At 40.7% G+C, this 15,836-nt stretch overlaps 1 protein-coding gene across 1 annotated transcript in view; it reads left to right on the top strand.

Moving 5' to 3' along the window:
* Window positions 1–15,836, top strand: part of LOC137347929 (protein HEG-like) — a 74,055-nt gene that overhangs the window by 42,665 nt on the left and 15,554 nt on the right. The window contains exons 2-7 of the mRNA XM_068012984.1: window positions 102–878; window positions 2,674–2,787; window positions 5,497–5,606; window positions 6,555–6,613; window positions 11,334–11,476; window positions 14,797–14,925. Coding sequence (XP_067869085.1) covers window positions 102–878; window positions 2,674–2,787; window positions 5,497–5,606; window positions 6,555–6,613; window positions 11,334–11,476; window positions 14,797–14,925 — 1,332 coding nt within the window. The remainder of the gene's footprint in view (window positions 1–101; window positions 879–2,673; window positions 2,788–5,496; window positions 5,607–6,554; window positions 6,614–11,333; window positions 11,477–14,796; window positions 14,926–15,836) is intronic.

Below are 15,836 nucleotides of genomic sequence, written 5' to 3'. Positions count from 1 at the left end.
CTCACTTAACAAAAGTTAGAAATGACTACTTTTCAGCAGGGGTTGTGTGGCTTTAAAATTGTAAAATATTTTCCAATGATATGAGTAACTATTTCTTTCAGAAGGAACAAATACCACTGGAACGACTCTTGTGACATCCATTCCATCAAGCTCTGTTACGTCAGCGGAACCTCAGACCCTTCCGACAACTGAACTAATGTCCACTTCAAAACAAAATCTGGCCAATGGAAGCACTACTTCAACATCCAGTTCTGGCTCTGAGGGAGCTTCAATGACATCCACTGATGCCATGTTCAATACAACTCTTTCAACAAACTCCTCAACTATTTCAATGACCAGTGAAATATCCTCTTTGACTGAGAAAAATATGAGCACAACTGAAGTGCAAACTTCTCTTGCAAATACAACATTTGTTACCACAAGCTCCCCAGTTAACATGACCGGTACAATAACAGAGGCTCCAACTACTCAAATGGCAGCCACAGCTGAGATGCTGGCAAATAATACAGTTAACGTCACCCAAACTTCAACACTCGAGCACACAACTATCATTGCCACACCTCATAATGCATCAACTGGCATACCAGCTACAAGTGGAGTTACGACTATTACAGCGTCAACAGCAGTTTCCTTTAATGAAACCTCTACGGTGGTTACACTTAACATTACATCAACCAACACGTCTGCAACCACTGAAACCAGTGCGAATGTTACAGTGCCAGTGACTGTTACAGTGCCAGTGACTGTTACAGTGCCAGTGACTGTTACAGTGCCAATGAATGCTACAGTGCTAATGAATGCTACAAGTGAGGTGACGACTCAGAGTACAGGAATTTCCAATTCGAGTTGGTCCACAACACAGTCTCCAAATCCTGCAGGTAAGGTGCCAACATTTTTGCTTCTGTTGATATTTTTTCTCAATGTAGTAAACTGCTTTACTCCATTTTGTTAGAAAGCATGTCAGTTAATTTGTGGTTAGCATTTAACTACACTTCATTAGTGTTACCAATAATTGTGATTCAAGTAGCCATTTTGTAACAATGTTAAGAACAGCAGTGTTGTGGGTCCAAGTACCTACCAAAAATATATAGGTAAGATGAACTAAATTTCTCCATGGGCATAGTTGATGCAACTCCCTCCTGCCAAGTGTTGTTGCTCTCAGTTAAACATTTGTTATGAGTTGACCTTGAATCTTGTCAGTCATAATGACCTTAATTTCTACTGTGTATAGTAAATATGTTGAGTTGTAGTGAAAACTTTAATGGCAACTGCTTTGAGCAGTCAGCATTTTGCCAGATGAAATCTGAATATAGAATCTTTTTGGAATAAGAAACAGTCCAAGTATTCTAGTATGAATTCAAGTCTAGGAAAAGTAAACTTGAGGAGTGAATAGTGGACAATATTTTGAGAGAAAAGAAAAATAGTTAAAAGTTGTTACCTTGTAATCCATGGAATGTCTTTGTTAATAAGAAAATCAGGTCAATACATGAATGAAGGAGACATTGCTGGATTTTTTAAAATAAAAACTAACCTTGCATGAGACCCAATGGAAAGTTAAATTTTCCATTCGTGTGAGTGATGGTTACTGTTGTGAAATAGTTTCTGTTGTATAAATAAACATCTGATTTGTTTATAGATTTGAATAAATCAGTTTTCCATTTTGTTCAGTAAAGCTATTTAGTTTTATGCTACAAGGTGGTTTCTTTCACCACTCAGTACATTAGAACCGCTATCAGTAAATTCTTTCACATGCTGATCATTTTGTATGAATAAACTGCTAGATAGAGTAGTGGAGACAAAATTCTGGAGCCAGTTAAACAGTTGGAGTACTACAGTGGTGGGAGTGGGAAACATTGGAATCTCTCTAGATAAGTTTAAGATTGACTGGCCTTCCTCATCTGTAATTATCTTGTGTTCTTGGAAAGCTTCTGCTTTCCCAGTTCTCCCTTTTCAACTAATTACATGGCCTGCATTGTGTGTCTAAAGAGTTTCCCCAACAGTGCCTTCTAGCTTCTACATAATTAATCAGTTGACCAGGTAAATCATTTCTTAAAGTGCAAGAGTTTTTGAGTTATGTAAGGGTGTGGCCAAGGAGTTAGTCCAGATCTCAGTTAAACTCCTCTTATAGGTTCAAGCTTATTTGATTCAGGCGTCAGTGAGTTCAGGAAGCAGAAGGTGAATGTGTGTTTTAAAGCTTTGCACTGGAATTGGAATCTGCTCCTTGTAGAATCAGCAGCGAAGGGGCTGAGCTGAAGTAGGTGCAATAGTTGTCCGACTGTCCCCTCATCTTGCATTGGTCACAGAATAGGTTATTTTAAAAACTTCTGGACTGAGACCATGACGGCTGTGATTTAAGTGATTGGTGAAGCTTGAGAGATTCCTTGCAGCACTTATCGATTTTGTGATCAGTTCTGTAACTACAGTTGACAATGGCTTGCTCAGGGCTTGGGTAAATTTAAGTCCTATTGTTAAAATCCACTGAAGATTATGAACTTCCCTTTAATTACATTTGATAAAACTTGTAATAAAATGTTGTAAGCTGTTCTTCTTATCCAAAGCTTTTGATTTATTTGTGTCCAGTAAATTTCAAACAATATGTGGATGTGACTTTATATTATAGATTAATTCTGTGAATAATAAATGTTGATATTGCTATTTTGTCTTGGCTTCCAGATCATTGTGCAAATGCAAACTGTCCTCCAGACAGCAAATGTGAGAATTTATTTTCAACATATGTCTGTCGATGTCCTCCTGGCTTCGGTGAACAAGGCAATAGCTGTGTAACAGGTAAAAAAAAAAAATTCTCAATGTTACAGTTTTATGATGTGTATATCAAACTCTTGCTGCATTGAGGCTACTTTTAATATTACATGAGACCCAAGCCAGTGGCAGCAGCTGTTGACATGTTGGTCCCTCGTAGCTGTAAGGAAACTTGCCAGGATTCGCTAATACTAATGATCCAGAAGAAAAGCAGCTTAAGACTTCCCTCAACTGGGGGTAGATTTAATGTTGTATTTGTATTGTGGAGATGCATATTTGAGGGGTTGTGCAGTAACTGGCTACCATGATTATTGCTGTCCTGCTTATACCATGGATGAACTTTTAAGAAAAAATGCACAAGCTTCTTCCCTTCATACTGCAGGATAGCTACTGCTTCAAATTATTATGCAATATTCTGCATGATTGGTTTTGAATCACTGATGCTAACTAAACCCATCTGGCTCACCTAATGTCCCTTAGGGAAGGAAATCTGCTGTCCTTACCTGGTCTGGCCTATATGTGACTCCAGGCCTACAGCAATGTGGGTTGATTCTCTTAAAATGCCCTCTGAAATCACCTAAGCAAGCCACTTCGTTCAAGAGCAATTAGGGATGGGCAATAAATGCTGGCCTAGTCAGCGATGCCCACATCCCACAAAACAAATTTTTAAAAAAACTGACACAATTACATATACTCATTTTCTGGCCACAAACTGCCCTCAATATACAAGCCAGTAAGAGCAAAAGTGCTTCACTGAACTGCAAGCACCTTGTCTTTTTTGCTGGTGTGTCCATCGGTTTGTGTGTGTCCATGTGTCTGTCCTTGCACTATCAGAGACTGATTTTAAAGTCGGGTAGGGGGAAATTATTGGAATGGAATGCGCCCTGACTTTATCCACCCCTTGGCTAGGAAATGTGGAATGAATAAAGGAAATGGGTCCACAAAAATGCTATTTTTTAATACTTCATAATCTGGTACAATTTTTCTTTCATGTGTATTTAATATTTTCTTTCCACTTGTCAAACTAAGTTGACCACTTTGGGAGAAATGTTGTCTTATTTCCAATGTTGATTGCATTGTAATTAATGCTGAAAATTTAATAGTTATCTTGGGCTGGATTTAATTTGCGCGTCACGCTTTGAATTTGGCAGCCTTTTGATGCAGAAGAGCTGCCGCACAGCCCCCGCGATATTATGCGCGAGGGCTGATTACAATAGAGGGGGCGGAGCAGCCGCCCCTGATAACATAGAGGGGGAGGCAACAGCGTCTGCCGCCACTGCTTTGAGCCCTTAACAAAGATTTAAATTTATAAAGTTTCAGTGGTGCCTATTTAAAAAAATAAAAATAAACAATTAGGAAATGAAGGCCCTTCCCCCACAATGGTCATTTAATTGGCCCTTATTGACAAAACTCACCTTATTCCCTAACCGACCTTCCCTCCCCGCCCCGTTCCCCCGCCCGCACCCCCCCCACCCCCCACCCAACCTTCTATCATTTTCCTTTCCTTACCATTCCCAACATCCCCACAACCTATAAACAGTGTTTTGCCCACTCCCCCACCCCACCCCACCCCGGTTCTCGCCTCGGAACTCAGTACAGCGTTCCGAAGGTGTGTGACGTACGGACGGCGGGTGTAAAATCAGCATGGGACGGCCGCTGCCTGCAGGTAAATTTATTTACATTTCCTTTAGGTTAATTTTAATATGCAAATGAAGGGCCCGCCGCTAGGCGGTGGGTGGGGGAGCAGGAGGCCTCACTAAGGTCCTCCCCCGCTGCCAGTAGTATGCAGCGGGCCGTTCACGACATTGCGGGTCGAGGCAGGCCACTCCCCGCAGAATTTTACCGGCCCTCTGCTACGACCCGCGGCGTTGTGGGGCTGGTAAAATTCAGCCCCTTTAGTTTCTTCAACATGAATTTGGCTGAGTAGTAGAACTCTCCTTTTTTGAGTCAGAAGTTTGGGGGTTCAAAACCCTCTACAAACTTGACTACACCAACATAGAAGGACACTTTTGTGCATTACTTACTGATGGATTGCTGCATTGTCAAAGATATCCTTCAGATTATATCTTTACCCCCACCTGAATAAGGCCCATCTCCCTGTTTTCCTAGCACTACTCAAAGAGCAGCAAAATCTTAGTGTGCTGCCTAACCTTCAACCCTTAGCTAACACCATCAAAAAAAAATTGACTGCTGCATCTACCTACATTTCAAAATTAATTGGCTCTAAAATGCTTTGAGGTAACCTGAAGGGATGGAACGTGCTATATAAATACAAGTTTAAAAATATCAAATAGTTGGCTGGTTAGGATTTTCCATTTTTACTGTAGAAATGTTTGTCCTGACAATGTAATGCACTCTCCTAGTAACAAATTTACTCTTCCACCATACACCATTTTGTCCATTCCCTGAAGGACCTGCAGCAGATGTTTCTTGTGCAGTCATTTTCACTGGTGTTAAAGATGACTGAATTATTTGTTTTGTTACATATAATGACCATGTATTTTTAACTATCAGTATCTATTTGTAGAACATTTTCCTACTGTTAGTGAGACTTTTTTTTGGGATTACTTTGGCTGGCAAACTGAAAATGACAATAACAGGAACTCATAGCCCATAATCTCTCTTTCCTCATGGTTTCAAAGCAGAAGACTGGAAAGCAATCTGTGTGTCTGTGATTTTTAATTGTTTAGGCTAGATGATCAACATGCCAATGTTTTATTGCTGTCTCCTTTCTAGCGAGAATCTTCCCTGGAATATTGCACTTAAAAAATGTCAGTTTTACAGATGACATGAATGACAAAAGCTCAAAGGCATTCTCTGACACTGCAAACGCATTAGAGAAAGAGGTTAGTTACCATCCAGCAAGCTTAACTTTTTTTTTTCCATATTTCATCATAGCTAATGTATCAGTTGCCTGCTCCACACAGCAATTCAGGTTAAAATTGCCCAGTGTCCATGGATATCTCCCTGGCAATTTGATAGTGGACATTTTTTTCCCCCTTATGAGACGGAACTTCAAAGTTTAGTCACCAGTTAAGTCTTCTGCAGTTGTGGAAGAACCCCAAATTCTTCAATCTGATCACTGTCCTCCAGCATAGGTCGTGGGGCTACTTGTAATGATTGAAAGCTTGTGAAACTTGCCCAAAAGTACTGTCCACATAAAGAATCGTGAAAGCATATAAATCACATCCGGCATTAAGCATTCAAATACTGCTGCTAGCTAGCCTATCCTCGGCTAGTTGAGCTCCATTAAGATGGGCATCCTGCTGGATTTGTGATTGATTCACTGACCAATTATGTAAGTGTTTAATAAACAAGTGAAACCTTTGTTGTCATGACTGAATTGAATGGAGGAAGAGAAACTCGGGAACTAGTGCCCAGAATCTGCACTTTTCTATTTGAAGTGCTATTTTCTGCAATGTGCTCACAAGAAGGTGAGAAATGTACATTACCATGATTTTTAGCAGTAACGTGTCCTGAATGTTCAAGTTGCTTTACTTTTCTCAAGGATTTTTTATTTTATTTTGGTCTATCTAGCTGCCTACAACTTGCTATCGAGGGCTTCTTGTTTCTCGTTCTTAATTGGGGCGCATGTGTTCTCCTTCACTTCCTACCACTGCAACTAAATGTAGTAGTAATTTAACAATATGCAGCATTGTAAAATCAAAACTTCTTTTGCGAAAATATCTGTGAAAACTACTTTTTGGGTGTGAAAATGCTGCTGCAACAAGATAGATAAGCTGATGTGATTCCTAAACTTGTTGTTTTCTCTCCTTCTCCCCTGTTGTAATTAGATGAAGGCTTTTTTCAAAGACAACCATTCCTACTACAAGTCTATTGTTTGGAAGCTTGAGTAAGTATCCGCTTTTAATCTAGACCCTCAAAATGCTGGGTAACTCTGAACATGTACTTAATCCTGCTTTCAGCTTGAAAATGCACGTAGGCCTATTTAGATGGACTGCCAACAACAACAACTTATATTTATAAAGCACCTTTCTTCTTTTGGGCCTCCTTATCTCGAGAGACAATGGATACGCGCCTGGAGGTGGTCAGTGGTTTGTGAAGCAGCGCCTGGAGTGGCTATAAAGGCCAATTCTGGAGTGACAGGCTCTTCCACAGGTGCTGCAGAGAAATTTGTTTGTTGGGGCTGTTGCACAGTTGGCTCTCCCCTTGCGCCTCTGTCTTTTTTCCTGCCAACTACTAAGTCTCTTCGACTCGCCACAATTTAGCCCTGTCTTTATGGCTGCCCGCCAGCTCTGGCGAATGCTGGCAACTGACTCCCACGACTTGTGATCAATGTCACACGATTTCATGTCGCGTTTGCAGACGTCTTTATAACGGAGACATGGACGGCCGGTGGGTCTGATACCAGTGGCGAGCTCGCTGTACAATGTGTCTTTGGGGATCCTGCCATCTTCCATGCGGCTCACATGGCCAAGCCATCTCAAGCGCCTCTGACTCAGTAGTGTGTACAAGCTGGGGATGTTGGCCGCTTCAAGGACTTCTGTGTTGGAGATATAGTCCTGCCACCTGATGCCAAGTATTCTCCGAAGGCAGCGAAGATGGAATGAATTGAGACGTCGCTCTTGGCTGGCATACGTTGTCCAGGCCTCGCTGCCGTAGAGCAAGGTACTGAGGACACAGGCCTGATACACTCGGACTTTTGTGTTCCGTGTCAGTGCGCCATTTTCCCACACTCTCTTGGCCAGTCTGGACATAGCAGTGGAAGCCTTACCCATGCGCTTGTTGATTTCTGCATCTAGAGACAGGTTACTGGTGATAGTTGAGCCTAGGTAGGTGAACTCTTGAACCACTTCCAGAGCGTGGTCGCCAATATTGATGGATGGAGCATTTCTGACATCCTGCCCCATGATGTTCGTTTTCTTGAGGCTGATGGTTAGGCCAAATTCATTGCAGGCAGACGCAAACCTGTTGATGAGACTCTGCAGGCATTCTTCAGTGTGAGATGTTAAAGCAGCATCGTCAGCAAAGAGGAGTTCTCTGATGAGGACTTTCCGTACTTTGGACTTCGCTCTTAGACGGGCAAGGTTGAACAACCTGCCCCCTGATCTTGTGTGGAGGAAAATTCCTTCTTCAGAGGATTTGAACGCATGTGAAAGCAGCAGGGAGAAGAAAATCCCAAAAAGTGTGGGTGCGAGAACACAGCCCTGTTTCACACCACTCAGGATAGGAAAGGGCTCTGATGAGGAGCCACCATGTTGAATTGTGCCTTTCATATTGTCATGGAATGAGGTGATGATACTTAGTAGCTTTGGTGGACATCCGATCTTTTCTAGTAGTCTGAAGAGACCACGTCTGCTGACGAGGTCAAAGGCTTTGGTGAGATCAATGAAAGCAATGTAGAGGGGCATCTGTTGTTCACGGCATTTCTCTTGTATCTGACGAAGGGAGAACAGCATGTCAATAGTCGATCTCTCTGCACGAAAGCCACACTGTGCCTCAGGGTAGACGCGCTCGGCCAGCTTCTGGAGCCTGTTCAGAGCGACTCGAGCAAAGACTTTCCCCACTATGCTGAGCAGGGAGATTCCACGGTAGTTGTTGCAGTCACCGCGGTCACCTTTGTTTTTATAGAGGGTGATGATGTTGGCATCGCGCATGTCCTGGGGTACTGCTCCCTCGTCCCAGCACAGGCATAGCAGTTCATGTAGTGCTGAGAGTATAGCAGGCTTGGCACTCTTGATTATTTCAGGGGTAATGCTGTCCTTCCCAGGGGCTTTTCCGCTGGCTAGGGAATCAATGGCATCACTGAGTTCCGATTTGGTTGGCTGTAAAGCACCTTTAACATAATCAAATGTCCCAATGGGCTTTACAGGAGCAATATTAAACAAAGTATGCTACTGAGCCACCAAAGGACATATTAGGTCAGATGACCAAAAGCTTGGTCAAAGAGGTAGGTTTCAAGGCATGTCTTGAAAGAGGAAAGTGAGGCAGAGAGACGTAGGAAGGGTATTCCAAAGCTTGGGCAAAGCAAGGGTGGGTTACCCCAGGGTCCCTAAATAAGAATCCTCACAAGTGGACCTTTTAGGACGCCACTATTATAAGAAAGAAACACAGTCCAATCAAACTAAAAGAAGCTTAACATAAGTAAATAAAGCCCCAACAAATGCAAAGGAAGCCTTCCCAACTAAATCAGAATGTTGCCGTGTCAATAAAGCACTCTATAGCCTGAAGTATCCACCAAGTGTGGAAGCGGGGAGTTGAGATCCTTGAAAGTTTGTGTACTGCACAAGCTAGTACTGATTCCCTGTGTTTATGGTTTCTTCGATTTCCATTGATCAGATTATTCACTTCAAGTTCTTATCCTCTGTTCCATTTTTGAAGGCAAACAGCTATTTTCCTTAGATGGTTCTAAGAAATATTACAAATAACATTTGTCAAGTTATGCTCCAATTCTTTTAAAAATTAAAACAGTGAAGACCTAGTTGAACAATGAATAGATTCAGTACTTTGAGGTAATGATTGGATGAATGCTGTGAAATTGCGCACATAACCAGAATATAATTTTTTTTTCTCGGTCGCTAGTCTGCAGAATTCACTTTCTCGGAGCAGTAGAGGCTGGATCATTGAATATATTCAAGGCTGAGTTGGATAGATTCTTGATAGACAGGTGTTTATGGAGGGCAGACAGGAAAGTGGAATTGAGGCCTCACTGAGATCAGCAATGATCTTATCAAATGGTGCAGTAGGCGCGATGGGCTGAATGGCCTACTCCTAATTCGTAAGTTCACATTAGTGGGATATGCTGTCTTTAAAAAAAAAAACTCAGATGTTGACCTTTAAGCAATTATAAATTTGAATTAAGGCTCTATTCAACCACTACACAGGTGACAAATGTTTCAATTATTTTGCTGACTTGGGTGTGACTCTTGTACAGCTCGGCATGTTCATACAAATCAACTGAGTTTGACTCAGTTACTTCAGTCAGTGTATGATTTTTGCATAGGTTGTTTTTGTACTGTCTTGACATGAAGGCCTCCACCCTGATGCACCCACTACATCATGTCTGCAGCCTGCCAAGTGGCAGATGGGTACAGCTTGTTGCAGGTGCTTAAGTTGAGTATGTGGCGAATTCTGGAACGTGTACTAAAGTTTAAACAGCTCATCTCATTTGGTAGATGGAAGAATTGTACACTTGACATTATATGTAGGTGGTAATCAAAACTGCTTGTGTAAAATGTCAAACTACCAGTTCCTTTGTGCATTACCAGGGATTAGAAATCCATGCTCCTTAAAACAGTGCTTTTTCCCTCTCTTTTCTTCACATTTTCTGCGCTAACAGGATGGTGTTATCTGTCAAGTTACTTAGTACAGGCAAACCTGGTTGTACATAGAAGTGTCTACCATCCTTTTTTTCCAGCTGAATGGTCCATTTGTTTTGAGTAGTCTTCTGGATTTAATGCAAATTGGATACCAAAGTCTGGTTTCAGTGGATTTTTTTTTTCTTTTGGTATTGTTGAGTTGGTGATTAAAATCTAAATCGGAGCACAACTGTGTTGCCTAAAAATGACTTTCATTGGTGTCTGCAAAGAAAATTGGAGCTGGTCCCAGAAGTTAAGTGAAGTTTGTGGAGCTGCAAAATGAGTGACTTTCAAAATTGGTAATGACTTAAGGATACTGCTCGAGGGGGAATGGATATAAAACTGGCCAAAACCAGGATTGTTTGTGCAAGAAGTTCCAGAATATATAGGCAATGTAGTTTGGCTCTTGAGTTGAGGCCTGGTCCTAAAAAGTCATGGGAATTCTTCCAAATTCCGATCATTAACATCAGAACTGGAACAGACTTGAGACGCTTTATCATAAATATAAAACAGATATTGCTTCGAATAAACTATTAATAAATGCAAGCTGTCATGCAATGTAAATACAAACTAATGGTCGTCAAATATGCCAGTTAGTTATAAACTGAGGGGGAAAAAAACCCCCAAATAAATGTACGGCAACTTAGACTGCTTTCAATCTGGAGAACTGTGCACGGCTTCAGTGGCTGATCTCTAATCCATTGCATCTAAAAACAGAATGAGTGAAAAGGTAGATGCTAGAAAGTTGAGTGAGTATTGAAGTGTTCACTCTCTGACTACATGCATTGCTCTTGAATGCTATCTCTTTTTCTCATTTCCCTCCCAATCCAAAGAACACAGGTCAATGTAACACAATAATTGAGATAATTTGCCTTGGTACAATTCTCAACATAATTGCTGGCTTGACGAAAGTTTTTTGCAAGTCTCCGGCAAAAAGTTACATTTCCATCTTCCCTCCTGTGTCTTTGACATGTTTTCCAAGCATTTCTATTGCTGACTCTTATCGTGCCTTCAGATCAAATCTTGCTTTCGCATTTAGATCATGAAAGCCTATGGCTTCAAGTAGATGTATTCAAAAATGATATGTAAATTTTGAAAGCCTCTGGTTCAAGTTGCAAACAGAATTGGCTTAATTAGCAAGCTAAGGCATTAATCTGTGGCTCGGTAGATGCTACAAGCAATGAGTTGACTGTATAAATGAACCGTTTGTATATAATTACACTTATTCTCATTTACCATACTTTGCCCTTTCAGAAAAGGGAGTGTTGAAGCTTTTGTGGACAACATTTTTGCACGTTCTTCCAATGCAACAGTTGAATCTATCACCACAAGTATCAAAAATGGCATTAAAGATTGTGTATCCTGTAAGCTAATATCGCCTTCAGACCGTTATATTGGTAAGTGAGTGCCTGGGGTTGAAGTTCAATAAATCAGCAATATACACTCTCTATATCCCTTGTGAAATTGCCTCGACAATTGAAAGATAACATCTATTTGAGTTGTCTTCATGACCAAAGTACACCTATTCATGGACAGGGAATTTGGGGCATATTTTTGGCGACAGGTTTTGTATTCTAAAATGCAAGTTAGGTTGTTCTTTCTCTGCTCCCCTTCCCTCCCCAACCCTACCCCTCCATGTACGCATTTTCCAAGAAAGGCTGTGCCCACTGTTCTATTTTCTTTTCCGCTCAGTTGGTTAAGAAAATTTTAAATTGTCTTTGTAATAGTCAATGCCATCAACTATGTTTGTACTATTACATTGAAGTGGTCAGCCATGCCTCTCGCATCTTGACCATATCTGTAACTGCCTGTGTTGCCTCAGACTGGCTGCATTCCTTCAGGTAAATTGTATTCGTGTTACTCACATACAAAGTAAAAGCTGGAAGTCTTGTTAATTTTTAAAAAAATATTCTGGTCCTGTCTCCCTCCAAAAAAAAATTGATTTCAACTTTTAGCAACAAACCCTGAATTTTTTTTTCATTGACCATGCTTATGAATTCAGTCCATGAGGACTGCGTACCCTTTTGTAAGCTTTGAACATCAGTTGCTGGAACAGCTTTGTTGCAGCTGTTTGGTCGTGCCTAATTTGTGAACTGTAATGTGGAAAAAAAATATAAATGACAGTAAAACATTTTGTAGTATTGGCAATGTAACAACAGCTTCTATTTATACAGTGCCTTTAATGTAGTAATACATCCCAAGGTATTTCAAAGGAGCTTTATCAAACAAAATTTGATACCCAGTGACAGATATTAGGACAGATGACTAAAAGCTTGGTCAAAGAGTTAGGTCGAAGAGATGTCTTGATGGAGAAGTTTAGGGAAGGAATTCCGGAGTTTATGGCCTTGGCAGCTGAAAGCACAACTGCCAACGGTGGGGCAATTCAGGCCAGAATTGGAGCAGCACTGAGATCACAGAGGGCTGTAGAGATGGATAGGGTTATAGAGATGGAGAGAGCAAAGCCATGGAAAGATTTGAGAACATATTTTTAAATTGAACCTTTTTCTGGACTGGGAGCCAATGATAGGTCAGTGAGCACAGAGGTGATGGGTGAATAGGACTTTGAGAGTTGAGATATGGGCAGCAGAGTTTTGGACAAGTTCAAGTTATGAAGGGTGGAAGATGGGAGGCCGACCAGGAGACTGATACACTTTTTGGCTTGTTTTATTCCTTGTTCTGTACTTGGTTGGAAAAAGTTTGAATTTTCATTGCGTGGGAAACTAGGATCAAGAGGCTTTCTATGATAGTTTACAAAATGGCTTGCATTTATATTGCACCTTTTAACACAGTAAAACATTTACAAGCCTAAGAAGCTTGAATTATACATAATTACAAGTTTTTAATTTTGGGGAGAAGGCGTGTGACACCCAGAGTGCATTTAAATCTGAATGGTGCATTAATGTATTATGCTCACAATATAAGTTCCTATTGGCCACTACTTTTTAACAACTAGGAATTTACACATTACGCTTGACCCACCGGCAAGAAGATGGGACTTTCAGTGGAATAAATGTAACAGTTGGATGAATTACTAGCCATAGTTTGTGGCATTCGTTGAAGCAGTACTCCTTTTGAGTATTTTAGACTGTTCAACATTTCAGGCATAGAAAATAGAAAAAGCTAGAATCTCTATGAAAGAGTACAATCTGCAGTAAGAGGTTTGGAATGTGTTGAGATTCACTAACTGTTTTCTTCAATGGGAGCAGAAAGACAAACTGATTAGCACAATGCAGTGAGACAAAGAGAGACAAATGGGCTGAGATATACAGAAACAGGTTCCTGAAACAGAGTGCTGGAAACAAAGATTGACAGAGGCACAGGTGCAGAAAGAGGGATAAGAGCACTCAGACTGCTGTTTGGTGGTGTCACATTACAGAGTAAGAGAACAGCGATACTGCACTAGAACTCCTGTGACTATTGTGAGTATGACATTTTCTCATGGGTGACCGTGTCTGATTGCAGCTCCGAAATCTATCCCAACCATCGTTTAGGTGGTGAATGCCTCACTGGTGCCATTAGGTGTTATTCATAGTGCTCCTACTACACAAGATTAGAACAATTTAAAAACATTTAATTATGCATCCTTCCTAGGAGCCTGCAAAGGATGATGAAAGTTGCAGTATGCTCCTTGAATACGTAAATTCACAGCCCCTTTAGTAAATTCTTTATTTTAAGGCTCAGGTACTTGGTTGGACACAGCCTTTGAAGGTCAAACTTTGCTCAATGATCAGTGCAGTCCATGTCGCTCGCTTACTATTAGTGGCCTGCACAGTGCAGAGGTCTTAAAATGGGCACCAATTTTCACCAGTTGTTTAGGATAGGGAGTAAGATAGTCCATAACTTCTGCCAGCTGTTCATTAGATGATGGAATGGAAATTAACTTTACCAGCTCTATGAAGGGAAAGAAAATGGATACATTTTAAGCCAAGAATTAGGACTTCTTTTAAAGTAAGACTTTAATGATGGGAAAATGAAAATTGTGTTTTTTGCTTAAACCAGGATCTAAACTTTGGGAGGGAAAGTCTACATAACAGCTTTCAGATCTCACTTTCTATTCTGAAGATGGTATTTGTAACACATGTTTTTGATTTTGTTTCTTGTGCTTAATGCAGTTGATTTTTTTTTTGAATGATCTCAACTGTAATATCGTAATTCTCCAAAAGGTCATCCAAACCAATAGATATTTACAGCAGTGTGGCCTCTGTTGAAAACCAATGAAGTGGTATTGGCACCAAAGCCTTTGTAAAGCTTGCTTGCAAATATTTTCCACTTCAGTTCTGTGTTTCAACAAGCCAAGGTATGAAATATGCCTGTTGGCAGTTTGATTAGCCCTCATACTGTTATTTGAGGTGAAAATGTCTTTTTTTTTTAATGAATTTCTGTATTTAGTTATAGGGAATTTGGCTTTGGTGATATGATGCAATGTTATATTAACCACAATTGACTCATTTTAATAGGTTGCGGATAAATTGAAAAAGCATTGTGTGTGCATGTGTACTCCAGTAGGATGTGTTGATCCAGTATCACTGCAGTTGAGGGCCATGTTTTGGTTTGCCTGAATATCAAGGGTACAGTTGGAACAAGGTGAAAGAAACTCCGCAGCAGAGGCAAAAGTCTACCAAATTCTAAACCATACAGAAACAAAGTGGAAGCAAATGTCTTGTAACTAATTTTTCTTTTTCTTGTTTTTCTCTCTTCCTCCACCATTTACAAAAAGCGAGATCCACATGCAATCCGAATCCTTGTGATATCCGCACTTCTGTATGTAAAGCAGGCGATGGGATTTTTATCTGCAACTGTCGTCCTGGTTACTACAAGTTTGCTGCTTCAGATCGAAGCTGCCAAGGTAGGTGACATCTGCCCAGTGACTGTGCTGTTAGGTGCGTTTAAAAGAATTTGCATTTATAGTACCTTTAGCATAGTAAAACATTCCAAGGTACATCACAGGAGCATTGGCAAACATAACTTGACACTGATCCACATAAGGAGTTGCTAGAACAGATGACAAAAAGCTTGGTCAAAGAGGTGGGTTTTTAAAGAATATCTTAATGGAAGAGAGAGAGGTCGAGGGTTAAGGGAGGAAATCCGGAGATTGGGGCAGCTGAAAGCACAGCACCTGATGGTTGAGCGATTAAAATCAGTGATATGCAAAAAGCCAGAATTGGAGGAGCACAGAAATATTTGAGGGTTGTCGGACTGGAGGGGAATAGAAATTTGAGGCTGTGCCATTACAAACAGTGAGTGCAGCCGAAACTTAAAATGTAATAGTCTCCTTCCAAATTGTTTCTTCCACTTTCTGGAAAGTGGACTGTCAACTTTTGAGGCCAGATCTGTCAATTGTTTGAGAGCTCATGTTCTAACTTGCTGTTCTGTGTTTTAAGCGATGTTACTTGTTAAAGTTACTGCAGGTGAAAATATAATCATAAACTCTGAAATATCTCCGCCATTGGGGATGAGCCATTTTAGGCTTTAAAGATTATTCACTAAAACCAAATGAACCAGTCCACCCCAGTCGGGGCTTGAAATGGATTAAGAGCTGAAAAGCTAATTAACTTGCCCATGTCCATGTGAAAGATTCTCTCATTTCCCCATTGTGTGAGCCTAATGATTTTGATTGTTGTACTCCATGAACTTCATGGTGTAGGATTACATTCCACTGCAGGAGTTGTTGCCTCAAACGATCAGTGGAGTGCTCTTCACTTTTGTAATGTAATGCACATCTCTGGTAGTTAATGTTGTGCTAAAGATGGCAGGATC

This window comes from Heterodontus francisci, chromosome 33 (genome assembly GCF_036365525.1).
Source record: "Heterodontus francisci isolate sHetFra1 chromosome 33, sHetFra1.hap1, whole genome shotgun sequence".
Classification (NCBI taxonomy): domain Eukaryota; kingdom Metazoa; phylum Chordata; class Chondrichthyes; order Heterodontiformes; family Heterodontidae; genus Heterodontus; species Heterodontus francisci.
Note: the sequence above shows the minus strand (reverse complement) of the source record. Positions and strands in the feature narration are given on the sequence as shown.